The sequence below is a fragment of the Oikopleura dioica genome, chromosome PAR (genome assembly GCF_907165135.1).
Source record: "Oikopleura dioica chromosome PAR, OKI2018_I68_1.0, whole genome shotgun sequence".
Lineage (NCBI taxonomy): Eukaryota > Metazoa > Chordata > Appendicularia > Copelata > Oikopleuridae > Oikopleura > Oikopleura dioica.
Window position 1 is genome coordinate 9,934,036 of NC_137293.1, and position 24,494 is coordinate 9,958,529.

Below are 24,494 nucleotides of genomic sequence, written 5' to 3' on the forward strand. Positions count from 1 at the left end.
CGCATTTTAGGTATTTAAATTGATCCGGGCGTAAATAAATTTCTGCTTGGGCATAAGCCGTCGTCTTAGAACTTAATGCTGCCGGGTACTGTACAGTGTTTAAGGTTGTTTGAAAGGAGCTTTGTGTGATATAGCTGGACTCTCTGTTGGTTTAGCTTTATCCCCGCTTGTGGGCATGTCCTCCCTACTCCGCTATATTTCAGTTGAAAAATTCTCAGTCGGAGAAAACCCTTTCGAGGCCGACTCAGAAATTTGGAAAACTTTTTTTTCTTCAGAGAGAGTTGGGAAGATGAAAAATGTTGGAAAAGGCAAAGAGAATGTTTTTCAGTAGAGACAAGATGCGCAAACGGGTGGAACGGCGCACGATAAGAATTGAATTAGAAGCGACGATTGATGGGAGCAGGACGGCGACTTTGACGGTTGATGTGAGTTTTTCAGGCTTTCGGAGTGAAATACCAAGGGGTTCTTGTCTTGCTAGCTGGGGAAAATGAGTTATAACACAGTTTGAAACTCGATTTTTCGAGTGGTTTGAAGATCAAGTTTCTTAATCGTTTGTCAAGATCGGATGTAGTCAATGCATCAATCCATAATAATTTAGACGTCAGACTCAGTCCTCAATAGAGCTTATACTGCAATTATATTCGGGACTTGATTTAATTAGCATAAAATTGATTGAGATGCGAACAAGCGACTCTTCGAAACAAGGCGGTGTCGGATAATTGCGGCCAAAAATTCACACGTACTTATTTCTCTGCCCCACCACGCACCTTGTCGAATAAATAACTTGTTCGTAAATATTCTGAATTCAGCCCAGATGGACGGTCAAAACCGTGCTGCTTGAGATCTGCCGAGTTCCTGATCTGGAGATTCGCCAAAATTACATTTTCGGATTGGCAAAAGAGAAAGGTAAATCTCCGTGACCAATGCATTTCCCATTTCTTCCTTTGATCTTTTGCTATTGCCGCAACATAGGAGATGAGCCGCAATAGACGATCTTTCGTAAACTTTATAAAAAAAAGAATAGACAGCTGCATAATTTATGCGCCACAAGTGAAAAACGTAATTATCCAGTGTCGGGTTAAACATGATTTGAATTTTGAGCGGATCGTGTAAAACAAGATTGAGCAAAGTTTAAAAGCTCTGTTTGGGCTTAAATAAATGTTCATGAAGATTTTCGCAGCTACGGTAATGCAAGCGATGGTAGAAGAATTTCCTGTCTGTGAGACAGAATGCTTTGAAGATCAAACGATTTTCTTTGCATTCGACTTTTTGAATATCTGATAACTGTGTCGCCATTGCTTGCGGTAAATAAATCTCAGAAGCAGAAACACTCTCCACGCTGTTGAATTTTAAAAAGCTCAACCCGGCTTTTGGGGGATTAAACGCACATGCTCCTGTGATATCGAAAACTCTAGTGCCTATCGGCTTATCTTGCTATCTTAGAGAGTAAGAGTGATAAGATATTGGAATTGGCGAGCTATGATAATTTGAGAATTTTAGACGGAGAGTTGTATTTTCTGCAGAAAGACAAGGCGATCGGAGACGAGGCACCTAAGGGCTGGAAAGATGGGAAAGACCCAAAGCCTTTTGACGTTCATCTCAAGGTAAAATTATCTTATAAAGATAGCTCGACAAAATTGTTGGTTTCGTTATTTGAAAATTCGTTAGAGAGATTGGTTTAGGTGCAATTTTTTGTCGTGCATCCAGAAATGCAGCTGCTTGACGCTGGAAGCCGCAGATACTATTATCTCTCCATAAAGAATAAACTCGCCAAGAAACGGTTCATTTCTTTTCTTAAAGTTCTACTCTCTACCTTTCATTCTTTTTTTCTGAACTGAGTCTGAGTCAAATGTAATATGGCCATTAGAGCAAATTATGGAGACGGTTGCCTTCGCGCTGCAGGTTTGTTGATTGGGTCTCATTAGCTCTGGAATGTTGAAATTATAGTCGGAGTATGGCGACCAGGATCCCAGCAAGTTCCAGGCAGCGGCTCAGAGATTTTCGCCGGAAATGCGCGGCGCATATTTAGCGCTAAACAAAATGGAACAACTTCCGGGGAGATTCTTGAGATCCTCGCGACGTACAATCCGGAATCGATGATGTTCAATCATTTTTCAGAACTCTTAAATTCCTAGTAACAAGGAAAAAGTTCCCATTTTAGTAAGTAAATGTCTGCTTATCTAATAAAAACAGCGCTGAGCCGTATCTAAAGCGTCCCGGGAGTGCTTATTTTCGTTTGGCTCACTTCCTCCCTCCCTGGGTCTTCTCCGATCAAAAAGTGCTAGAACTCGGGCGCGAGCGATTCCTGCGCAAGTGTCTCGGCCATTTGCACAGGTAAGTGTTATCAAAACACTTCTAAGCTGAAAATGAACTGTTCAGAAATTTACGCGGAAAGAGCAAATTTCAAGCTCAACTTGATTTCATCGAAGCTGCCTCCAAGATTGAAGATACTACAGGCAACAGCTACCTCTTATACAAAAACAAACTCGGCAAAGTCCCCGCAGCAAGAATCGACATTGCCTTAGGCGGGATCCGATTTTTCAAACCAACTCCTCGAAACTCAATTCCTACAAAGGTAAAGGAACTCTTTTTATTTTCTTCAGATTTCAATTTTAGCTTTTTGACTTCAAATGGTCGCAAATATGCTCTTTCCGAATTTCAAATAAGAAATTCGTGCTCCGCCAAGAAGATCAACCTGCCTGCCGAAAACTCGTATTTTCTTGCCTCTCGCACAAACGTGCTCGTTATTTGGTAAGAACTACAGTAGTTAATTTCTTGCAAATTTATTTTTACAATACGGATTTTGTTAAATCACCGCCCAACCCTTATTTTCTAGCTAATGTTTATCACGCAAACACACATCTTCGACTATCACCAACAGAAGATGTACAAGCCGCCTCAAAACGCTCTGCTCAAGAATATAGCTACCTCAAAGCCTGCCGTCGAGAATTCAGTCGACGAGTGGTCTCCCAAACGCATGATTATTTTAGAAGACTACGCCAGAAACAACTCCAACGCGGAGAAGGAAGATGATGATGTTTTCTTCATTGACGTGAGCAGCTCTACGCTTAAAACGAACAACCCTGCTAGCCGAGCGCTCTCAGTTTCTACCCCTAAGCGACCGGAAGTCGTTGATCGTCTCCAAGGTCAGCTTTGATGCATTTTACAAGCGCTTAAAATCGTTTTAGTCAAAATTCCAAGACACACGTCTATGTCAGCCGCGGACCAACCTGATCGACCAAATGGTGGTCTCAGGTACCAATCAATGTTAAAAAAATTCTCTCTCTTCAAACTGTTTTAGGACATCTCCATTAGCTGTGCCAGCAATACCTCAGCGCCCGCCAGTGGCGCAAATTCCATCGAAAATCCCACTCGCCGTTCTTTGTGAATAAACATGCACTAAATATTTGAGATATTCGATTTATTATGTTCTTGTATACAGCAGATAAGATGATTTGGGCGCAGCTTTGATCGTGCTGCAGATTTTCATTTATTTGTGAGGCAGCTCATATTGTTGACGTTTTGGAGGCATTTGAAGGTGTCCGTTTCGCGGAAATCTTCCTTTTCTTGAATAAATTATTAAAACTTCTGTCAAGTGAATATTCAGTCATAAATTTGGGTCATCACTCAGTAGCTTATGCGCACTTTATCAGGTCAAATTGAACCATACGTCTGTATAACAGATAACATACTGTATTATACATGACCTTCTCGCCCTGCAGCCATGATGATGACAAGAAGTAAAAGGAACAAAACGACCAGAGTAAATTACTCTGAGTAATGTCGTCGAGAATAAATTAAAGATTGAATCTTACTTGTAAGTTTCGCCTCTTCAATGATCAAAAGCACGATCCCTGGCGCAGCCGTCATAATGATCAGACTAATGAGCAAAATAGCCAATTTCAAGCAATGGTTCTCTCGACCCGCGGAACTGCCCATCCAGTGACGTGCATCTTCTATGTCTTCACTGTTACTGAACATATTCATTGTAAAAAATCCTCCTCTGAATTCAAAATCGGATATCTTTTGTTAAAGTTGCCAGTTTGCTTCTTATCTACTTTTCTCTGAACAGAATTCTTTATGCGGACTAATTGAGCTCTGACGAAAATAAAGTAAGTTTAGATGGGGGCACTCAAAGACTCAAAAAGTATGCTTCTTTGTTTGAATGAAAATATAATTAGCGGACTTACTCTTCTTCTGAGTTTCCGAAGATATTATACATGGAACTTGTCCTGCTTAAATGGCTGTTTGTCGGGAAGACAGACATTTTAAATAACTGTGTATTGAGAAAAATTATCACTATCGACATTGCATATCTATCTTCCATGTTCGACGTTATGTCAGCTTTAAACTCTATTGACCGTTTTGCATATATTTTTGATTGCTGTTCAAATCTTTTCATGATTTTTAAACAGTAACTTAGAGTTTAAAAACTCTTTCTTAGTTTTAAAACTTACCCAAGACTTAGTTTCATCCTCTAAATAAAAAAAGATATGAAATCTTCAGTAAGTAACTGGTGAAACTAACGCAAATTAATGCTCATTTATCATTCACGCACAGGCTGCCCACTCATGCCCCCTGTCATTTTTAATACTGTTTCGCGAATTAATACTGATGCTTTTAGCAACTCTTCTAGGTGCTTAAAATACGCTGAAAGAAATCTCGGACTTAAAATGCGCAGAATGCATGTCAGACACGTGCGAAATTGAACTCGTTTTAGAAAATAGGCTGATAATGTTTGACTATCATTTAGAAGAAAGCTGACTGCTCTCACCTGCTGCACATGCCTTTTCCCGATAAGAATTCTACACCCAGCATCAAATGTCCCCAAAATAGTTTTCCATCAAAAACGTTTCCACAAGATGAAGCTGGTATAAATAAATATTTTTAATAACAGAGATTGATTCTGAACTTTAGAGCTTTGTGATTGCTGGCTTCGTGGCAGCAGGGAAGAACAAGAAGGAGAAAAAAGAGTTTACTAGGGCTTACGGAATGGCCAAAAATTATGATTCAAGATGAATTCTTTCGATTTTCATCATGTCTAAGAAAAATATTATTGACCAAAAATAAGATAAGGCTCTCAAAAATCCACTGAAAGCCACATGGGATATCGGAAGTGAAAGCCTAACTTTGAGCGGAGACAGCAGTGTCCGAGACAAGGGTTGGCTCGATGGAGGCTACTGGTGCGACGACCAAACCCTCGATTCACCCTCATTTCGTCGAGGTGTTCAAGTAAATGAGCCGCAAAGCCGAATTATTGGCGGAGAGAATGCGCAAGTGAATGCTTGGCGCTGGATCGGATACTTTTATGGTTGCGGTTCGACATTGATTGCTTCTGATTGGGCTTTGACTGCAGCGCATTGCTGTACTATTCCGGTTGAGTACTTTGACGGCAAAGAGCTGTGCTTTGGCCGAGACGTGAAAAACATGAAGGACGATTTTGAGCAATGCTCTGAGATTGCTGAAATCATTCCGCACCCAGGTTACGATCGTTCGGAAACAGTCCTCAACGACATCTGCCTCCTCCGACTGAAGAAAAGGCTGAGCTACGGAGAAACTGTCCAACCTGCATGTCTCCCAAAACAAGGAGAATCTCTCGAGTCTCTTTACCCAGATTTCGTCGGAAATGAACAAGGAGACAACAATGACTGTTTTGTCGCCGGATGGGGATATCGCCAAGAAGGCTGGTACATGAGCTTGCCGACGATTCTTCAAGACGCAAAAGTCAACGCTCTGAAAAACGAAACATGCGAGGCTGCATATACTAGAGAAGTTCACGGACGAATCAATGAGTATTACCGGCGCGATGTGATGAGCTGCTTCGGTCATCTTGAGGGTGGAATCGATGCATGCCAAGGGGACTCAGGCGGACCTATGATTTGCTTGGAGAAATCGACAACCGTCAATGGCCATACTAATCCAGGAAAGAGTTGCGATCGAAAATGAAATATATTGATAATTGAGTCAGTGGTTAACTCGATAAAGTACTTCGAGGAGTCGTCTCCTGGGGAGAAGGATGTGGACGTGAAGGCCGTCCAGGTGTCTATGCTAGGAACCGTGACTGACTTTAATATGTAATTATAAATTAAATTATAACAAAAATTATAAATTTAATATGTGCGCGAACCTTATGCATCACGGAAAAGAACAAGCGCTTTTGTCGACTGGATCCAGAGCACAATCCAAGACAAATCAACATTCGTGAATCCACAATGCCCCGACCCAGAGAACTATTTCATAATTCAAGGTATTATATGAAATATAAATGAATGATTTTTATCAAAAGGTGGGGCCGTTCTGGACTGCAGTTGGGAAATGTGTACCGTTCACTGTACTCAACCAGGACTCACTCCTTCCGTGAGCGAAGTTAACTGCGATGTTCGCCGACGGAACTGGAATCCTTTCTTGAGCGGCACCGTCATCACCTGTGCCGAAGACACAGGAGTTTTCACGAACTGCGGGGCGTTGACCGATTTTTATAATGAAGTCGATACAGACAATATTGATTTCAACTGCTCTGGAAACACTTGCAATTTAGAAGCAAAAGACCCGTCGAGGCACGAAGTTTTTCCGAAAAGGATCTGGTGCCAAGGAAATCGCCCGAACTATCAAGGAAACAAACTCATTGCTTACCCAAAAGGATCAACAGCCAATTGTGGTAATTTTTACGAAGCGTGGCCGACCGCCTTGGAAGCTGGAATCAGAGCTGAATGCTCTAATTACAAGTGTGAGCTTCATCCAGCAGATGGTGATGATATTGTCTGGCCTTTCAAGTTTCCCAAGTGCAGCAGAGGTAAATGGTCGTTCGGAAGACAGGCCATCCCAGAAGATACTGTTTTCAAGTCTATCTCTTGGAGCGAATACAGGTACAAATACAGGTTGTGATATAAAAGTCATTTCATTATTTCAGAGAGGAAGACAACCCATATTTGGACTGTGGAAGGTCAGAAAGAACGATGTCAGATTTCGGAAGCTTTGTGGGGGACAAGAATCAATTCAGAAGTTTTTCTAACGAAATTGCTTTCTGTTACCCTGATAATTGGTTCAACATCAATTACTGCAACTTCTACTGTCCAACATCGAACCCAAACAAACCCAGAAAGATCAATACGACATTCAAATGTGCAAAAGGAAACTGGAAGCCGAAGCTCACCAAGAAACGACAAAACAGTCTCAGATGCTAAAGAAATTAAATCAAAAAAAAAGAAGCAATTTGTTATTTATAAATTTGCAGTAGAGATAAAAAAATGCATATGTTTGTTGTTTACTCCAAGTAAATGAGGAAGCAGCTTCCGTGCAAAATAAGATTTCCATGTTTGACCTCGACTAAAGAAGTACTCTTGTTGTCCTCTTGTCAGTCTTATCAGTCCTACCTGAGACGTAATAGTCGTATTTTGGATTCCACAGAAAATTGGAGGCACTTCGGAACGTTTGTCCTTCATCACGAACTGATATTACCTAATAACAGTTATTAAAAAAACTATTTTATAAGGTAGTTGTTTTCCAAACCAATCCAAAATAAGCCAAATAAGACAACTTATGACGGACCCCTCAAATTTAATAACAGTAAGTATGTCTACACAAGCCACAATGTGTCCTCAAATATGCGAGAAATTTGTGATCTGTTCTCCCCATTATGCAAAGTACCACGCATCGCAATTTGTGCAAGGCAGCGAAAAATATTCAGGCATTTTGTTTTACCTGCACAATGAGTCGGTATCGTGTTGGCAGGATATTCTTAATTTGGTTGTGTAACTCTTCGTTGGCTCTTAGCGGCGTTGGGTTTGTACGGCTCATGCTGGTGCATTTTTCTGAATGGGTTATTACAATAACTGTGGCATATTGAACCTGAAAGCACTTACTTTTTAGGATCCGGCTCATCATAAATTTTATTGCCTTTATATCCGGCTTTTCATCAGGCTCTGAAAACTAGAATGAAATTTAAACAAAACCAAATTTTTTACCCATTTTAAAAGTCGGTTCAACTCGCTCCTGAGTCTTTTTGATTCCAACTCTTATGTCAAAAGGAATTTGCGATTGTCGCCGCTGCCTAAATATTCACTGTGAGGAACTTGTTTCCTGGGATAGCTCTAATCTCCAGGACTTGTCAACGGCTTGAGGAAATGGGACGATAAGCGATATTTGTACCAACCTGTACTCGGCAAACTTAGTGTCCATGGCGAATTCTTTGTGGTACTCGGTGAGTCTTATTTTCGATTTTTCAAGTGACTTTTTTCATAAATATTCCTTGAGCCAGCTTGTAAATCGTCTATAGAAAATCTTTCCTGACTGTAATTCTCTTTCGCTGGTTGATCTCATCTCTAAAAATATCCAAATTATCCAAAAATTCGTCCATTTTAGCTATTTTTCACAAGTGTAAAACCAATTCCACTCTCGCGGAAATAAATACGATCTTGATTTTTATGAGAACACAGGTGTTCACTTCAAGTGGTACTTACTGCATGATCAGTGAAAGTCGACGCAGGGAGAGTCTGCCCTGTCCATCTCTGTAAATACTTTTGCGTCTTTCAGTTTTGATTTCGGGCACACTATCTTCGCCTTCTTTCTTTGGATCTTGATTCTCGTTGTCGCCGGATTTTAACAAGCTGAAAATGGAAATCATCGAAATTTTGAAAACAAAATGAACAAAAATTTAAAAAAAACAATAAAAAATGATGAAAAAACTCAGTCATACTTACGCTTCTCCAACAGTAGCCCTTCTTTTCGAAGCGGGTTTATACTCTGTCGATTTCTCCGAAGCCCCATCTTTAATATCCGGTAATTTACGGGCCTCTTCTGCGTTTTGAGCGCGTAGCCTAAAACACTTGCTCGCCCCACAAAAATCAACACGTTCACAAAAAAGGCTCAAATTGTGGTTTTGACAACTTGTGATTTTGAGTGGCAGGGAAAATATATTTCACGGTTTTCCTCAAAAATCACAATCTATTTGATATTGAGGCGAAAAACGTGCAAGGACGAGATGAACCTTAGGAGGTCTGTATTTTTGTACTCCTTGAAAATGCCCTCAATGAGATCTAAGCCCCTCATTACAGTAATTGCCCGTTGGAACGTACCTTTCGTCCAAAAATCGCAGCCGCATTTTCCCGGTAAAGCGGCGTCAATGACCCAAATTTGTTTGTTTCAAGCAAAAAATCTCGCAAAATTCGAAAAAGAAAAGTTCTGAAAAGGAAATGTAGACAGAATCAGTAACGTCAAAGTGGACAGATTGTCGAATAAACATGCACAGCGTTATCTCGCCCGTCACAGTTACAATTTGGCCAGCTAGAACAAAAATATGAGCAAATTTGGGCCGGGGACGATAAGACGAAGAATGCCAGAGCTACTGTCTTTCAATTGCCCCAGATTTTGTTTAGACGCTATCAAAACGCAGCTAACTCTCGTACTGCAAGAGATAGAAACAGATCGAGCGCTGTGTTGATTTTTCTGGAGCCAAAAACGTAAATTTGTTACTTCACTAATCCTGAATTTTGACAAGGCTGCAAATCGAAAGTTGCTGAAGTTGGAATTGAATTTGATGCGTTTTCGTGGTCTCTGGTCGGTTTCTATGAAGCTGGATCGTTCTTGGTTGCGATGAGTTTGATGAACATGAAAATTAAGTTTATGATCCTTGATTAAAACTAACTGATCTAAATGATTTTTGAGTTTGATGAACTTTTTCGGCGTTCATCTAAAATTTCATAACCAAAAATTTTACGATTACACGGCTGAGAATCCTTTATATAAAAGATTATTTGATCAGAATAGCTGTTAAATCTAAGCTAGAAAACTAAGCCAAAAACTAGTCTTTGAACGAATCTTCAGAACCATTTAAATTTAGATGAAATTTGAATAATTTAATTTAGAGAAGTGTTGATTTTTTAAACTTACGAAACGAATAATTTTTCTCAGCTTTCACATCATCTCTGAAGTAACATTTTCTTGGGAAATCTCTTTGTTGACTGTAATAGTGAGAGTCGCAATTCTAACTCTGTGGAGTTTTTCTTTGATCAGTTCCGGTTCTGACTGTTTTCGCTCTTGTCATTTTTGGCACCATCTTTCTCTGATTATGGACTTGAAGTCGCCAGCTTTCTAGTTTCTTCCGGTGACAAAATGGTGAATTTAAATTATTCGATTTTTTTCTCACTTTTATAAGAAAATTAAGGCGTCTACGTTCCTTAGCGATATCGCTTCCCCGCATCTCCAAAATTCATATTTGTCCTAACGCCTGAACTGACAGCAGGACTGTTAAAAGCAAATTTGTGTGTCACCGAGTTGATAAAGAATCTATCCCATAAATCAGTTCTTTTCTCAGGCTTTAAAAAAATGATGGGGGAAGAAAAATTCATCAAAAGTACGATTTTCTTGGTTCATAACAAGTTTGGGGAAAGATTATTGTAGTCGAATCGGATCAATCTAAGCCACTTCAAAATTTCAAATCAAATACAAAAAGCTGATGGACTCAAATTTAATCTTCATAGTTTCCCATAAAAGTTTCCCAAATTAATTCAATTTAGATTTTTCAGTTTGCAACTGAAAAGTTTGAACTATTGAGTTCATTAAATGAACTCTTGAAACGGATATTTGCGTTTCGTCAAAATTTTTATTTGAAAGGAAAAGTGGTAGCTTATCCTACGTAAGCAGTTATCAACCAAACGTGCTCTAAGTACTCTCCGAACATGCCGAAAAGAATCTCCGCTGACAGCGTTTCAACAACAAGGACAGTTTGCGCAGCTCGCTAATTTGTGTTTGAATTTATCGACCGTAAATCATCATCCAGGCCGGCGGCTTCAGACTTCAATCAGAGTTCACTTTCGACGGTTCTGATCCTTGGGCAAATTTGTGAGGTGTCGAAAAATGCGACGGAAGGGCGAATTGAATCATTATCAATTCTCATTTTCATACTTCTGGATCGTTACGCTCTACTTAGGCCGGGGCGAGACCAAAAACATCCTGATTTGGGTTCAAGACCGCCGCGAATTTTGACTTTCTAAAACCCAAACATTCTCGAATTCCGCTCACAGCTCACTCCAAAGACCCTACTACATCCCTTTTACATCCCCCAAAACGTAAGAAGCGACATCTGCAAGTAACTTCAGAAGAAAGTTTGTTTCAGTCAAGCGGTAGTTAATCGATTCTTATAGAATTTAGGGCAAATAATGTAAATTCGTTCAATTGCAATTTTTATCCAATCTTTCAAATCTTTACGACAGGCATTTTCCGTACAACTCCAATCGCTCCAAACATACCCGGCTCCCGGAAGACGAATATTTAACTGTCGAGCAAGAGCGGTCGAGTCATGGTAAAGGCATTCATGCGTCGGTTTTTCAACCACTTCTTCCTCTATACCCACGTTTTCGTACCATTCTGGTGTGGACCAGGTAGTTGCGGTACTGAAGGATGTTGTGGTTGTGGTTTCATTTATACTAAATCACGTTTTAGACGAATCATCTGAAAGATTACCTCAATCCAACATGGTAAGGAGAAGGGAAATGAGATTTACCAGAAAAAGTACTGCTTCAACATTAAGAAAATTCTCTCCTGTAGTAAATAGAAATAACCCGTTTCCCCCAAACATCGAATTGAAATCTGCGTTAAGCCCAAAATGCGATGATTTTTACCAAAATTTATAGACAAGTTATCACGCATCTTGTGAGAACGTTTATAATATATGTCGATTTACGTGTGTAGGGTGAACGGTTCTATCAAAGTTGAACATGGTGTTTGTAAACAGACCAATTTTGCGCGAACAAGTACCCGGCACAATAATTTTTAGACAGAGAAACAATGATTTTTTGTCCAGCTTGATCATAATCGGATTGAACGTTCATCAAAGACGGGCGAAAATGTTATTTCTTCAACGATATTCTTTTATATCCGATCAAAGAAAATTCTCGTGAAAATATTTTCTTCTCACGCCCAGGTATCGGATGCTTGTTTTCACGTCAGAAACATGTGAATTTCAGCTACTACGAGATGCATCATTGTTATGCTTGCTTCATCTTTAAATTTTAGAGAAACTTCTTATATTAAGAAAAACTATGAATTGATCAATGTGCAAAAAGACCACCGTACTTCTTCACAAGTTTTAGTAAGACGTCTTTCATCGGTCAATTGATCAATTGAAAACATGCTCGTAGTACATTCCAAGAGTTGGAGTGCAAGTGTGAGGTAATATTTTTAGAAAATATCACGAATCTAATGAAATCTATGTTGAGAGTAGATAATTGCACCAAGATGCATCTTAGTCATTTTGATTGTATATATTCTCGTCAAAAATCCTCCTGACACTATAAAATCGTATAGTTCAACGCTTATACAACTTGTGCTAGAAATATTTTCGCGCTCGACTAAGAGCGCCCCCTGCGCGCTCTCGAAAAAAGCGCGCATATAAACCCGCTAAAATCATCTCCCTTCACCAAATCAAAACTACCAATTATTTAACATTTTAAAAAGATAAAGAAAGAAGATGTTACTAAAGTCGTCTCTAGTGCTAACAGCTAGTGCAAGTCACTTCCGATCCGGGAGTTTTCAGTTCTCACAAAAGGATGATTCCGAGTTGGTCCTATCGAGAACTTTGAATTACCGACGAGGATTTTCCGGCTACGATCCGGCTTGCAACTTCTGGCACGTGAGAAAGGGAAAACAATCGTCGACGATGGAATACGAGCACTCCATTATCACCTCTACAAATACAACTGTATCTATCCAGAATGCTACTTACGTCGTAACAGATATAGAAAATCAGGGGCATCTCAACTCGCAGTGGTGTTATGGTACGATCGATGAGCCTATTCCGAAGCCAGCTGAATCGTTCGAGTACTACTTCCAAAACTGTTGCTGGGTCGACTTGAAGGATGACAAAGGAGAAGTTATCGAAGACGGCCCATTCAAGCTCTACGCAAGATATTACGATACAGAAAACAATTCTCCACAGGTCAAGGTTCCCCCAATCTGGCGAGTCATGACCGGCTGCCCAAATCAATCACTGGCGCTGAATCCGGAGGACAAAGACAATGACACGATTCGATGCAGATGGAGTACTGAGGCCGAGGCAAAAAGTGCAAATTACTTCAAAGGAGACTACACTTCCTTGAGTCTTGATGAGGAAACATGCGTCCTCAACTATGATGGAACAATTGACACAACCACATCCGGAGTAAAACCAATCGCGATCCAGGTACCTTGGAATATCTTCTTTATCATTTTTTAACTTTAAGTTTTATAAATTTGTATTTTAGGTCGAGGATTTCGACGAAAACGAAAATATCAAGTCTTCGATCCCAGTTCAATTTCTTGCTTCAGTCTGGGAGCCTCAATATTCAGGAAGCTACGTCGAAGTGACTGGTCGATCGATGGGAATTTTTGACGAAGAAATTGAACAATCAGAAGCATTTTTCTGGGGCGATGTTTTCCACGGCCATGATGATCACCACGAGTTGGTGAGAGAGCGACGAGAGGTCCCAGGAATAAATCCTGATACCGGCAATTTCTACTACTGCGACGAGCCTCCACAGCTCATTCCACCATCGCCAGAAGCAGGAGCGCAGATCAACGTCACCGGAACGGTCAAAATCGACGTGCGAGCATTTTACTACCAAGATCTTGAACCAAAGTACGATCTGAGCCGTTTCCAGTTCAACTCGCCGCAAGGAATGGTCTGCACTGATATTGACAAAACAACTGGACGTGCTTCATGTACCTGGACTCCAACACTGAAACAGCGAGAGCAAAAACTTCATGGCTTCTGTTTCTTGGCGATTGACAAAGCTGGTAGACAAACTGAACGAAGATGCATTTCTCTAAAGATGTCCGATTACGTCGATGATGTTTTCAGGTGACCGATACTTGGTAGATCACATTTTATGAATCTTTTAGTATGTTGAATCTCATCGCCCCGGAATTCGGTCATCGAGAACTGACTGATTACGGCTGTGCTGGGCGAAATCTTCTCGATCCTTTCCATAGCAATATTGGAAAACCAGTTGATCTCACTGACAAGGCTCTCTCTAGATGGAAAACATGCATAAGATGCGCAAAGGAAAGGTTCAAACAAAACACGCCAAAGTGCCCCAAATTATTCCTTATTTCGAAGTATAAATTGAACTTTGAAAGGATGTCGATCTGACTAGCCTGTCCGAAGTAGGGGACCTTGAACTGCCCAAATATTTCTACGACGTAGATACACAGACCTGCGGTAATCTAACAATAACATACTTATCAAAATTCTAACGCGAACAATTTAGCAAACGACGTCGGCACACTGGAGCGCTCCATTTGCGAGTGCGATAAGAAGCTCGCTAACACTTTGAAAAATTTTACAATTAGGCCCAAGTACCAAAATTATAGAGACACAAGGTGCGAGAGGCGTAATGCCACAGAGTTTCCCGAGGATCCTCATTGTTGCGGCGATCACGATGGATTCTACAAGATGTACTACGCTTCGAAGAATTGCTGCGAAGAAGATGGGACAATCCGATCGAATGGAGAGTGCATGACTGATGGAGGAATTACATATCAAGCTAAGGTAGTCTTTAAAGATCTTCACGAATTCATCATTCTAAGATTCAAATCTTCCGGCCTGAGTTCGTCCAGACCGACAAAAACAACGGAAAAGAAACATCAAGCTCAACTTCAACAGATTCCGGATCGACAAATGGAGAGGCTACAGGAACTGGAACAGGAAGCAGTTCCGGTGGATCGAAACCAAACAAATGGGCCGAAGAAGCAAATGAACTAGAGGGCAATTTGTAAAAAATAAGAATTAAAAACCTTGTACATTATGTATAGAATTTTGTTTGAATAAAAATGATCAAATTTTGAACACCAGAATTTATTCATTTCGAAGAACGCAGTCATTATCCTCTCTTATTTCCTCTTCCAGCACATGAGAAGTTGCGGAGATCTCCATTCATTCGGCGAACAAAATTGTTCTTGCACTTGACTCGACCTTCAGCAGATGTGGTTCCATCAGCGCAGGTAATTCTGTAAGTCGAGTGCTTTCGTCCATCATCAATGCACTCAAATGATGCACCAGCCCAAGCGGCCTCGCTCATCAAAGTTGTCATACCGTTTTGGCACTTGCAACTGCCGGAAATGTCTCCGCATGGGCTAGGCCATTCCGGGAAGGTGGTGGAAAGAGGTCTTTTCTTCAGTCGTTTGCATCGATCTGAAATTGAAGAAAGTTTGCAGAGTTTTATTATTGCCAAACTTACCAGTGTAGAGGACACTGACATCGCCACCTTGCTCAGCAGTTCGTGGGCAGGTCCACCAGATTCGGACATGGGCCCTTTGGACCTTCTGCTTGTTTGAAGGGAGGTTGGCGAGTTCAGTCGCAGTCATGTTGCAAACGCCGAAGGCATCGGGAGAGTTTCGGGGAGTATTGGTGCATCCACAGGGATCTGTCTCTCCATTCTTCCAGTGGAAGGGGTTGGATGCGCCGTTCTTCTTCTTTTTGTATCCAAAGTCGTCATACTCGTACTTAACAAGGTTCAAACGGCGATCCACGAGGAATGGTATCTTACCTGAGCAGCAACTGCTCCCAAAACAAAAAGTGCAAGCTTCATTTCGATAAAAACGACACCGTTGGTATTGAGCAGCAAGAAACCGTCATTTTTATAGTCTACTACCAACGCACAACCTTGGCAAGTACATATTTTGGCAGACTAAGTCTATAAATAGTTTGAAAACTGCGGCTTGAGTCGCGCAGAATGCATGTTTTGGAGAGGCCAAGGTTGAGTTGTTTGTTTAGACGGCGTATTAAAATTTCTCAACAATGAATTTCGAACGATTTCGCAACAAGAGCGTTTTATTAATAGTTAAAATGTTTTGATTGAAGCCGTCAAGGTGGAAAATAATCTTCATATAGGTCACAGTAAATTAAACTATCTTCTTCTCTTGTCTGGAGAGTAAAATCTCCAAGCAAAATTTTCAGCTTGTTGGGTCCAAAGAACTTTCCATCAACCAGCGGTCCATCATCTTGCTCCAGAACGCAGCCGAACTGAGCATTCAAGAGCCAAGCCCAAGGAGCTCTGAATACGTATGAAGATTACTGTCTTGAATAATTCTAGCTACCTATTGTGGGAACATGCGTTTTCGAAGTAGCCGCATCCTGGTTGTCTTACTCCGCCATTAACGATCAGATTTGATTTACCTACTTGCAAGGACTGTACCAATCCATTATGAAACAAGTAGCCAGAATTGGTGATGACGGTGAGTACATGATCAGCATCCTGAGTTGACAATCGATGATGGTCGTCACACGTTTGGAAAAGCGGTCCAGCTGGGTCCAAGCCCGATATTTTTGAGATCTTGATTCCAGTAGCGGCGAAGAATTCTTTCCCGGTAAAACCGGCTATATGCGCGCCCAATGAATGACCGATAATTTGGATAGAGGATGGATCAAATATTTGGTTATGCTTTTGGATGGTTTCAGAAAGCCAGAAGCCAAGAGATCGTACTTTCTTCGCGGAGGCTATGTAGTTGTACTGCGCGATTTCATCCCAGTCCATGGAGAAAAAACACCATCCCTCGTTTTCCGTCTCATTAAAAAACGTCACGGCTGTGTAGGCAAGCCAATCTGTATTGTAAGCATCTCCGTATCCGTGAATGCCGATAAGTGTTCCAATACTGCAATTTTGTTCATCGTTGTATTGCTCTGGAAAGTTGAGTAATGTAAGGTTCGATCCGCCGTCGTAAAATTTTAACGAAGCAGTCAAATCCACATCGTGGGTTTCTAGGTTTAGGCAGTGGTAGTTCAGGAATGATACGACTAAGATATTTTTTATAAAAAATAAAATGTAAATTTCTTACAGAATATTGCAAGAAATGCGCCGACGAAGGTAAATACGCATGATATTATTATTATGATCTTCCTGTGTTTTGAAAATTGCTTTCCCAGAGTCAATATGTATCTTTTGCACATATTTTCTTCACTTTTTCTTTCTCCTCTTTCCTCATCACTTTGGGAACTGTTCAATGTTCAATGAATTTTATATGGATATAAAGCTTTATCGCGATGTATTTAAATTAAATTGGACTTTCCTAGGACTCAGCAGCGGCATATTAACGTCGTTCTCATCCATCAGTCTGTATAGTTTCTCTCGCGGGCGGGATCTAAACAAATTTGCAGATTTCAAGGGCGCCCATTTTCCTTTCTTTCTTCCTGAAAGTCTTTCTCTTCAAAATTGAAAAAGGTTTTTTTTCAGCGCAGAGGCGTTACACAACGAGGTAATACCCCCGAGGCTCGAGGTCAAAGTAATTTAAAACGCGAAATGACCAGGCGAGGATCCACTCGGTTTTATTTATTCAGGGATGTTGAATCTGGATTCAAATGCATATAAAAATTTTCAAAAACAAGCCTTACCTCCTCAAATTCTCGAATCTATCTTTCAAGTAACAGAACAGAGGAGCTAATTCCCTTGAGCACAGAATAAAAGAAGGGTCTTATTATTTTAATGGCGACAATTTTTGGTCGTGATTGAGTTTTTGTGGTAATTTATTACCAATTGCAGTTGAAATAAAGAAAAAGAAAATAAAGAAAGGAAGGGTTGAACTCAGAATCTATCGAGATTCAGTTGTCAGTTGATGAAGTTTTACAGGTTTTCCGTTGCCATAAGTCCGTTTTATCCAGTGTCATGAGAAGTAAGTTTTAGCCTTGTCGACCTTGTCGACCTTTTCTCCCTTTTCTTCGATTTGGATTATTAATGAACTAAAAAATGTCACATCATTCATTATTTACTGAATTTCTTCTTACGCATTCCGAGTTGTGCTGATGTCGCCATCCGTTTTTCGTGCACTCGAGCGTTGGAGGTTGCGCTGGAGCACCTTTGGGCGATAAAGCAAAGTAACCCTTTTTGCACAAGAAATGAATCTTTTCCCCAATCTTGTGTACTCGATTGCTTCTGCTTCTGTTCTTGCTCTTTCCAAACATTCTACTGTTAGGAACATCTGGCACATCATGCGCGTGACAGCCTCGCATGCAAGATTTGACATTTCGGTTGCTCCAGAAGCCGGATTTTTCACATGTCGCAGTATACAGACGGTCTGGGTTTTTCATCTTGAAGCCTTCTTTGCAACGGAAGATGATTTTGTCTCCAGCTTTGAATCGATCAGCAGAGGTGTCCAGAGCAACCTCATCTTTTCCGATAAGCTTCATTCATATTGAGATTAGCTGCAGGAAACATCAATTACCTGATACTGCAGAGAGTTTGGGAGTTCATTTGGCCTGTGGCAAACAGAAGAACAGCTAAAATCAGCCTTTGTCCAAGTACCATCCTCTTGGCATCGAATAGTTGGATTACCAACAGGTTTAATGTTGAAATTCAAGCATGCGAAGGCGACTACTGTGCCGACTCCAAGATCCTCGCCAAACGACTTTTCGGAGTTTTTAATAGAATTCTATTCTCAAGAATCTGAAACTAGTTATTTTTGATTATCAAAAACTCGTAACAAAGGTTTCGCATCAAGAACCGAAGGGAGTGGATCACATGCTTTAACACATGAAAAGCTAATGGGTGTGAATTCTCCATCAGTTTCGCATGTGATGGACCTTTCCCCGACGAGAACTGTGCCTTCTGGGCATTCAAAAGTGACGCTTTCCTTGAGTGCAAAAGCATGTTTATTCGAAGTTTGAGCCACTGCTCCGGCTGGCCACGTATCTTGTTGCGGCAGAGCGCATTCTAATGCTGGCGCCTGGCAGATGTAAGAGAAGGTCAAATCGCACTCCATGTTCATGATAGCATTGCGCATCACTAGAACTCCGCAATCTCGCTCTGCAGCATCGTCAGTCATGCTACGGGAATCAGTTCGCGGCCACCCCTTCGCCCAACGAACATCTTTGTTCCCGGCGCCATCGCTCCAAGTCCAGTTTCCTGAATTAAAATGTCAAAATAAAACGACTCAGATCAATATTAGTAATATTATATTACCATTATCAAGACGTTCAAGACCAATCCAAATCTCATTTTTGAGCCTGAGTCGATCAACGACCGTTCCATAGATTGGACATTCTTGAATCAATTTTGCACCGTAGCGGTGGCAAACTGACTTAGCCTTGTGGTAAGTTGACTGTTCGTTGAAATATTTGAAGCATTCGTCTCCGATTGGTGACCAACCATGAGGACAGCTCACACTGAAAAACTTGAAATACTGATTTTAAAGTATTCTCAAACCTAGAAGATGACGATGAGCTTGAAATATCTTCACATAAAACTGGTGCTTCCGGTATTTCTGCTCTTTCCATACTCGCAGATTTCTCGCAAGAGAAACCATCCCCATGAAATCCTTCGAAGCACGTGCATGTAAATTTTCCATCGTAGTTCTTGCACGCAGCGTTATCATCACACGGGGAAAGTGCGCATTCGTCGATATCTTCACAGCTTCCCGCGTTGAGTCTGAATCCATCAAGGCAGTAACATTCATAACTTCCAATCGAATTCTTGCATTCGCTCTCGCCGCAATATCCACTATCGGCGCACTCGTCAATATCGACGCAAGTCTTTCCATCTTCGGCCAAAGTGAATCCTTCAGCGCAAGCGCAAATGTAGGAGCCAACAGTGTCCACACATTTTTGCGAGCATTTGTGCAAATCGGTCTTACATTCATCGATGTTTATACAATTACCTTCTTCATTCTTTTCGTAGCCTTGATTGCAAGCACACTCGTAACTGCCAATACCATTGACACAGCTGCTGTCTTTGACGCAAAGAGAAGAGTCTACATCTTGGAGACATTCGTCAATATCAGCGCACTCGTTATTGTTGACAACACCGAAGCCAACATTGCATTCGCACCGATAGCCCCCAACAAAATTCACGCAGAGGTCTGGGCAGACATCGTTTTCGCACTCATCAATGTCAACACATTTTCCCGATTCCATCGAGAAACCCTCAGCACAAGCGCACTCAAATGAGCCTTCCGTCTCAACGCATGTTTGATGAGTTCCAAAACAGATGGCTTTGCCACTTTGAGTCATTCTCTCATCACATTCTGGGAAGTCTACACAAACACCTTCAGATTCAAAATCCAAGGGCGCATTCGCAATTGAATCCGCCTGTTTCTTCTATGCAAATCTTCAGAGTTCAAAATTATCAATTCAATAAGTGATTAAATTTGAAATTATATTTTAAACTCTGCCTGATTTTCCCCGCAAGGATTCGTTTCGCATTCTTTGATGTCATTGCAGACAACGCCATCACCTTTAAATCCCTCTTTGCACTCGCAGTCGTAGTCCCCATCTGTGTTCAGGCAAACTGCATGTTCGTGACACTTGTTCTCGCTCAGGCACTCGTCAATATCAATACAGGAGTTGTCATCTTCTGGGGCATAACCATTTTCACACTCACAGAAAAACCTTCCTTCTGCATTTTCACAGATTTGGTTATTTCCGCAGGTAGATTCTCCAGTTGCACATTCGTCGACATCGACACAGTTTTGCTCATCATCAGAAAGCGCAAAGCCCTCAAGACAGAAACATTCATACGATCCAGAAGAGTTACTACACTCGACATCTTCTGCACATACTCCGACCGTACACTCATCGATATCAGAACATGTGAAGCCGTCGCCTTCGAAGCCTTCACTACACTCGCATTCGAACGTTCCTACTGAGTTTTTACACTCGGCATTTGCGTCACAAGGGTTGGTTGAGCATTCATCATTATCTTCGCACTGTCCAAGAACCTCTGTGAAGCCAAGATTGCAGTCACAGACGAAACTGCCTTCATTGTTGACGCAGAAACTATTTGATTTTTTGCTGCAAACATCTTCATCGGCACATTCATCTACATCGAGGCAATCTTCACTATTCTCCGACTTAGCGTACCCATCAAGACAGGAACAACTGAAGCTACCGTCAAAGTTTCGGCAAACAGAATTCTCTCCACATGGATCATTCTCACATTCATCAATGTCTCGGCATTCTTCATCATCATCTTCTCTTATGAAACCGTCCGCGCAGTTGCAAGAATAGCTTCCATCGCTATCGACACAAACCTCATTAGCATCACATGGAGATCTAAATAAGAGTTCAAAGACTGTCAGAGAACTATCCAGGAAATGATTTTTTAGAACTCTTGGCTAAAGAAATTCGAGTTTTCACAATTCTCCCGATCCGAGAATTTTACATACCGTGCGCATTCATCGATATTTTCGCAGCCATTTTCGCCGATTTCGAATCCGCCTAAGCATGAGCATTCGTAAGATCCGATAACGTTTATGCATTCCGTGTTTTCCCCACAGTCAACCGTCGCGCAGTCGTCAATGTCAGCGCAGGTCTTTCCATCGCCTTCAAATCCTTGGTCACACATGCAAATAAAGCTGCCCATTTTGTTAAAGCAGCTTGCGTGGGGATCACAGGGCGAAGTTGCGCACTCATCGACATCTTCGCACATTCCGTCAGAAGCGCGGCGGAATCCGGAGCTGCAGTCGCAAGAAAAGCTGCCGACGGTATTTTTACAATCGGCAAAAAGATTGCATGGGTCATCAAGGCACTCATCTACATCAACACAGTCATTTGCATCGCCTTCAGTAAAGCCATCGTTGCACTCGCAGATGAAAGATCCTTCAGTATCGATGCAATGTGCATTTGGAGGACAAGCATCAGTCAAACACTCGTTAATATTTACACAATTTTTGCCATTCTCGTCAGCAAAACCAACCAAACAAGGACATTCGAAGCCTCCAATAGTATTGACGCATCTTGAGTTGTCTCTGCAATTATCGTCTCCGACACTGCATTCATCCACGTCAACACATTCATCAAGGTCAGTGTAATCAAAACCATCAGGGCATTCACACCTGTAAGAGCCCACAATATTGAGGCAGACTTCGTTAGTTCCACAGATGTGTTCACCAGAGGCACATTCGTCAATATCCTCGCACATGAATCCGTCGCCCTCATATCCCCACTCACAGGTGCAGCTGAAAGATCCGTTTTCATTTTGGCAGCTCGCATTTGCATGGCATTTGTTTTCGACGGCGCACTCATCAATATCTGAACACGAAATTCCGTCGCCTTCATAACCGCCTTGGCAGGAACAAGAAAAACTTCCCTTCGAATTTGAGCAATTTGCATTCTCGCTGCAATTATTTTTGTCCTCGTCAGCACATTCGTTCACATCCGTGCATTTACCATCAATTAACTCAAATCCAGCTTTGCATTCACAGTCAAAACCGCCATCACTGTTGATGCAATTTGAGTTTGGTCCGAGTCTTCTGGAACAGATTTTTGGTCCTTCTCGTGAGCACTCATCAATATCCTCACAGGGGCAAGATCCAGAACCCTCTTCATCAGAGTTGTCGTCGCATACTTTTTCATACCCATGCTCACATTTGCATTTGAATGAACCAGGGCTGTTCAAGCAGATTTCGTGTTCCGCACAAGGCTCCTCTGCACATTCATCGATATCATCACATCCGTGCTCTTCAACTGTGTAACCGACCGGGCAGACACATTCAGCGAATCCAACATGATCAACGCAAATTTGGCTTCCAGCGCATTTGTATTGTTCAAGAAGGCACTCGTCGATTTCGATACAGTTTCCAAGGTCATCATACTCGTAGCCAGCATCACAGACGCATTCAAATGATCCAATCGTGTTTTGGCAGTTTTCATGTCGGCACATGCATGTACCAACAAGCGCGCATTCATCAATATCCTAAAAAAATTGACGACTCAATCTACGATAACAAATACCTGACAGTTCTTTCCATCTTCACTCGAGTAGCCAGAATGACATGTGCAGGTTGGTTCAAAGCCGATATTGTTAAGGCAGTCAGAGTTCACACCACAGTAAGGCTCGTCAAACGCGCACTCGTCGACGTCAAGACAGTGAAAGAAGTCTTTCTCCAAATCTTGCTCGTAAAACTCATCGCACTCACAGACGTAGCTTCCAGGAATATTTTCGCAGCTCGCGTTGTCTCCACAAATGCCAGCAGCGCATTCGTCTATGTCTTCACAAGTGCGGCCGTCGGATTGAAGAGCGTAGCCAGAGTTGCAGGAGCAGGAGTAGCTGCCGATTGTGTTCTCGCAAATGTGATCGCAGTCATTTTCACCAGCGCACTCATCGACATCAGCACATTTTCCATTGTTTTTAGCATAACCAACATGACACTGACACCAATAGTTTCCAATAAGATTGATACAATTAGATTTGACATCACATCGATCATACCCTAGTTCGCATTCATCGATATCAGAGCAGGTTGGTGAGGAATGATCAAAACCGGATTTTTTCACGCAGCGCGCACCAGATTCGAAATTGTAGCAAGACTCACATGACTGGCAAGAGAGGTTGTCGCAAGGATTTCGATCACATGTGTCATTTTCTGCCTTTGCACCGTCTTCACAGATGCAGGAAAAGTCTGATCCTTTACCAACACAGGTTGAGCCTTCGATTGATGAGCAAGGATTTCCGGAACATGGGTCGAATGGAAGACAAGTGGGGGGACCATTTTTGTTATTTTGACAAGTGGAGTTTTCGTCGCAAATACCAAGCACACTGCAAAGGTCAACAACGTGACATTCTCCATTATAGAAGATCTCGTTCATGTTGCATGCTGTGGCACAGCTTTCTTCGCCAATGATTATTGGAGTTTCACCTCTATTTTCAACGTCAGGCTCGAGTTCATCTTCAAGAATGACGGTAGCGTCACCAGAGCTTTCGTCCAAGGCATCTTCGCTTATTTCAACAACTGGAACGTCGTCTGAACCAGATGACTCCATCATCATTCCAGAGCCTTCAATTATCATGTCCAACGGATCAAACTGTCCAGAAGACTCTTGTACTGAAACCTATGGCAAATGTTTCGAATAAATTTTAGTAAAGCTCTTTACCTCAAGATTAATATTGTTGATGATTTCTACTTGTCCAGTTATCGCAGAATATATTTCGCACTTGTATATTCCCTCATCAATAGCTAGAAAATATTTGAAGGCGAATATTTCTTTTTCTGCTTACCTGATGCATCAGAGAGGGTTAGATCAGCTGATCCAGGAACGAGGCTGACTTTGACTCTCTCAACAAGTGGGGATGATCGTACAAGTTTGACTCGCTCTTCAAGCCTCTTTGCGATCCGAGCATCAGACTGGTACCACTCTACTACAGGCGACACTGCATCAGCAGGAATTTGGCAAGGAAGCGTGACCGTCCCTCCCTCATCGACTCTTATTCTCGTGACTTCTTCATTCGAGAGAACGCCCTGCGCCAAAAACGCGGCGAGCAACTTCATCTCTCGGTGAAAAAATCTGTAAGAAGATGAAAGAGATTTTGACAACCCAGAATCAACCGCACGAGTTCATCCGCTCTTGAAATAACAGGAAAGTTTTCTTTGCAATCTACATCGGAAAACGCCGGCTTTTTGAAAACAGATTACGAATGTGATTTTCTGTTGATTGGAATTTGACCGGTTTGCCAGAAATCAAAGTCATAATTCTACATGGCGGAAATGACTAACCATCTAAAGTTGATAATTAAATGATCATTAAAAATTATTAG

At 41.5% G+C, this 24,494-nt stretch overlaps 9 protein-coding genes across 11 annotated transcripts in view; 5 read left to right on the forward strand and 4 right to left on the reverse strand.

Moving 5' to 3' along the window:
- LOC145705589 (uncharacterized) overlaps positions 1–24,494 on the forward strand; it is an 84,371-nt gene that overhangs the window by 15,417 nt on the left and 44,460 nt on the right. The window lies entirely within an intron of this gene.
- On the forward strand, positions 82–2,233 carry LOC145705217 (uncharacterized). Of its 2 annotated transcripts, XR_014134566.1 has the most exons (5): positions 82–425; positions 810–906; positions 1,501–1,604; positions 1,683–1,902; positions 1,948–2,221. XR_014134566.1 is itself a non-coding variant. In XM_081782670.1 (4 exons), exons 1-4 carry the CDS (start codon positions 297–299, stop codon positions 1,836–1,838), a joined length of 486 nt encoding a protein of 161 aa, XP_081638796.1. In that variant the 5' UTR covers positions 82–296; the 3' UTR covers positions 1,839–2,233. The 2 variants fall into 2 exon arrangements, 1 of the variants encoding a protein (XP_081638796.1); XM_081782670.1 differs by having other exon boundaries at positions 1,683–2,233.
- On the forward strand, positions 1,857–3,410 carry LOC145701725 (uncharacterized). The gene is made up of 7 exons (XM_081778942.1): positions 1,857–1,902; positions 2,166–2,334; positions 2,380–2,575; positions 2,617–2,751; positions 2,837–3,146; positions 3,189–3,255; positions 3,302–3,410. The coding sequence occupies exons 1-7, from the start codon at positions 1,857–1,859 to the stop codon at positions 3,390–3,392; spliced, it is 1,014 nt and encodes a 337-aa protein (XP_081635068.1). The 3' UTR covers positions 3,393–3,410.
- Positions 5,290–7,227, forward strand: LOC145702168 (uncharacterized). Its single transcript, XM_081779377.1, has 5 exons — positions 5,290–5,914; positions 5,977–6,050; positions 6,145–6,247; positions 6,287–6,866; positions 6,911–7,227. Exons 1-5 carry the CDS (start codon positions 5,428–5,430, stop codon positions 7,182–7,184), a joined length of 1,518 nt encoding a protein of 505 aa, XP_081635503.1. The 5' UTR covers positions 5,290–5,427; the 3' UTR covers positions 7,185–7,227.
- Positions 7,201–9,493, reverse strand: LOC145702169 (uncharacterized). Of its 2 annotated transcripts, XM_081779378.1 has the most exons (10): positions 9,075–9,492; positions 8,700–8,816; positions 8,460–8,606; positions 8,286–8,321; positions 8,153–8,206; positions 7,965–8,050; positions 7,863–7,922; positions 7,702–7,811; positions 7,374–7,458; positions 7,201–7,326 (listed from the first exon to the last, which is right to left on the reverse strand). In XM_081779378.1, the coding sequence occupies exons 1-10, from the start codon at positions 9,098–9,100 to the stop codon at positions 7,265–7,267; spliced, it is 783 nt and encodes a 260-aa protein (XP_081635504.1). In that variant the 5' UTR covers positions 9,101–9,492; the 3' UTR covers positions 7,201–7,264. The 2 variants fall into 2 exon arrangements, with proteins under 2 accessions (XP_081635504.1, XP_081635505.1); XM_081779379.1 differs by lacking the exon at positions 8,700–8,816 and having other exon boundaries at positions 9,075–9,493.
- On the forward strand, positions 12,443–14,752 carry LOC145703062 (uncharacterized). Its single transcript, XM_081780375.1, has 5 exons — positions 12,443–13,177; positions 13,239–13,834; positions 13,876–14,194; positions 14,244–14,524; positions 14,563–14,752. Exons 1-3 carry the CDS (start codon positions 12,467–12,469, stop codon positions 14,123–14,125), a joined length of 1,557 nt encoding a protein of 518 aa, XP_081636501.1. The 5' UTR covers positions 12,443–12,466; the 3' UTR covers positions 14,126–14,194; positions 14,244–14,524; positions 14,563–14,752.
- Positions 14,810–15,622, reverse strand: LOC145702272 (uncharacterized). Its single transcript, XM_081779490.1, has 3 exons — positions 15,522–15,622; positions 15,213–15,477; positions 14,810–15,166 (listed from the first exon to the last, which is right to left on the reverse strand). Exons 1-3 carry the CDS (start codon positions 15,561–15,563, stop codon positions 14,856–14,858), a joined length of 618 nt encoding a protein of 205 aa, XP_081635616.1. The 5' UTR covers positions 15,564–15,622; the 3' UTR covers positions 14,810–14,855.
- Positions 15,649–17,234, reverse strand: LOC145702274 (phospholipase A1-like). Its single transcript, XM_081779491.1, has 3 exons — positions 16,810–17,234; positions 16,072–16,768; positions 15,649–16,028 (listed from the first exon to the last, which is right to left on the reverse strand). The coding sequence occupies exons 1-3, from the start codon at positions 16,919–16,921 to the stop codon at positions 15,839–15,841; spliced, it is 999 nt and encodes a 332-aa protein (XP_081635617.1). The 5' UTR covers positions 16,922–17,234; the 3' UTR covers positions 15,649–15,838.
- On the reverse strand, positions 19,887–24,239 carry LOC145705721 (uncharacterized). The gene is made up of 6 exons (XM_081783204.1): positions 23,958–24,239; positions 23,834–23,916; positions 22,694–23,791; positions 21,127–22,655; positions 20,134–21,013; positions 19,887–20,069 (listed from the first exon to the last, which is right to left on the reverse strand). The coding sequence occupies exons 1-6, from the start codon at positions 24,226–24,228 to the stop codon at positions 20,016–20,018; spliced, it is 3,915 nt and encodes a 1,304-aa protein (XP_081639330.1). The 5' UTR covers positions 24,229–24,239; the 3' UTR covers positions 19,887–20,015.

What these genes read in the sequence shown, in the direction of transcription:
- LOC145702169 (XM_081779378.1), bottom strand. Translation starts at nt 9,100, where the DNA reads ATGCGGCTGCGATTTTTGGACGAAAG. An exon ending in CGAAAGAGAATTACAGTCAG is followed by an intron (nt 8,207 to 8,285) that starts GAAAGATTTTCT and finishes ATCGAAAATAAG; the next exon opens with ACTCACCGAGTACCACAAAG. An exon ending in TGAACCGACTTTTAAAATGG is followed by an intron (nt 7,923 to 7,964) that starts GTAAAAAATTTG and finishes TCTAGTTTTCAG; the next exon opens with AGCCTGATGAAAAGCCGGAT.
- LOC145705721 (XM_081783204.1), bottom strand. Translation starts at nt 24,228, where the DNA reads ATGAAGTTGCTCGCCGCGTTTTTGGCGCAGGGCGTTCTCTCGAATGAA. An exon ending in TCAACAATATTAATCTTGAG is followed by an intron (nt 23,792 to 23,833) that starts GTAAAGAGCTTT and finishes CATTTGCCATAG; the next exon opens with GTTTCAGTACAAGAGTCTTC. An exon ending in ATCCTTGCGGGGAAAATCAG is followed by an intron (nt 20,070 to 20,133) that starts GCAGAGTTTAAA and finishes TGAACTCTGAAG; the next exon opens with ATTTGCATAGAAGAAACAGG.
- LOC145703062 (XM_081780375.1), top strand. Translation starts at nt 12,467, where the DNA reads ATGTTACTAAAGTCGTCTCTAGTGCTAACAGCTAGTGCAAGTCACTTC. An exon ending in TAAAACCAATCGCGATCCAG is followed by an intron (nt 13,178 to 13,238) that starts GTACCTTGGAAT and finishes TTTGTATTTTAG; the next exon opens with GTCGAGGATTTCGACGAAAA. An exon ending in TACGTCGATGATGTTTTCAG is followed by an intron (nt 13,835 to 13,875) that starts GTGACCGATACT and finishes TGAATCTTTTAG; the next exon opens with TATGTTGAATCTCATCGCCC.
- LOC145705217 (XM_081782670.1), top strand. Translation starts at nt 297, where the DNA reads ATGTTGGAAAAGGCAAAGAGAATGTTTTTCAGTAGAGACAAGATGCGC. An exon ending in CGGATTGGCAAAAGAGAAAG is followed by an intron (nt 907 to 1,500) that starts GTAAATCTCCGT and finishes TGAGAATTTTAG; the next exon opens with ACGGAGAGTTGTATTTTCTG. An exon ending in CTTTTGACGTTCATCTCAAG is followed by an intron (nt 1,605 to 1,682) that starts GTAAAATTATCT and finishes AGATTGGTTTAG; the next exon opens with GTGCAATTTTTTGTCGTGCA.
- LOC145702168 (XM_081779377.1), top strand. Translation starts at nt 5,428, where the DNA reads ATGAAGGACGATTTTGAGCAATGCTCTGAGATTGCTGAAATCATTCCG. An exon ending in GCCGTCCAGGTGTCTATGCT is followed by an intron (nt 6,051 to 6,144) that starts AGGAACCGTGAC and finishes GCATCACGGAAA; the next exon opens with AGAACAAGCGCTTTTGTCGA. An exon ending in GAACTATTTCATAATTCAAG is followed by an intron (nt 6,248 to 6,286) that starts GTATTATATGAA and finishes TTTTATCAAAAG; the next exon opens with GTGGGGCCGTTCTGGACTGC.
- LOC145702274 (XM_081779491.1), bottom strand. Translation starts at nt 16,921, where the DNA reads ATGTGCAAAAGATACATATTGACTCTGGGAAAGCAATTTTCAAAACAC. An exon ending in CGCATTTCTTGCAATATTCT is followed by an intron (nt 16,769 to 16,809) that starts GTAAGAAATTTA and finishes AAAATATCTTAG; the next exon opens with TCGTATCATTCCTGAACTAC. An exon ending in AACGCATGTTCCCACAATAG is followed by an intron (nt 16,029 to 16,071) that starts GTAGCTAGAATT and finishes ATACGTATTCAG; the next exon opens with AGCTCCTTGGGCTTGGCTCT.
- LOC145701725 (XM_081778942.1), top strand. Translation starts at nt 1,857, where the DNA reads ATGGCCATTAGAGCAAATTATGGAGACGGTTGCCTTCGCGCTGCAG. An exon ending in TGTCTCGGCCATTTGCACAG is followed by an intron (nt 2,335 to 2,379) that starts GTAAGTGTTATC and finishes TGAACTGTTCAG; the next exon opens with AAATTTACGCGGAAAGAGCA. An exon ending in GAAACTCAATTCCTACAAAG is followed by an intron (nt 2,576 to 2,616) that starts GTAAAGGAACTC and finishes TTTCAATTTTAG; the next exon opens with CTTTTTGACTTCAAATGGTC.
- LOC145702272 (XM_081779490.1), bottom strand. Translation starts at nt 15,563, where the DNA reads ATGAAGCTTGCACTTTTTGTTTTGGGAGCAGTTGCTGCTCAG. An exon ending in TGGGAGCAGTTGCTGCTCAG is followed by an intron (nt 15,478 to 15,521) that starts GTAAGATACCAT and finishes AACCTTGTTAAG; the next exon opens with TACGAGTATGACGACTTTGG. An exon ending in TGTCAGTGTCCTCTACACTG is followed by an intron (nt 15,167 to 15,212) that starts GTAAGTTTGGCA and finishes CTTCAATTTCAG; the next exon opens with ATCGATGCAAACGACTGAAG.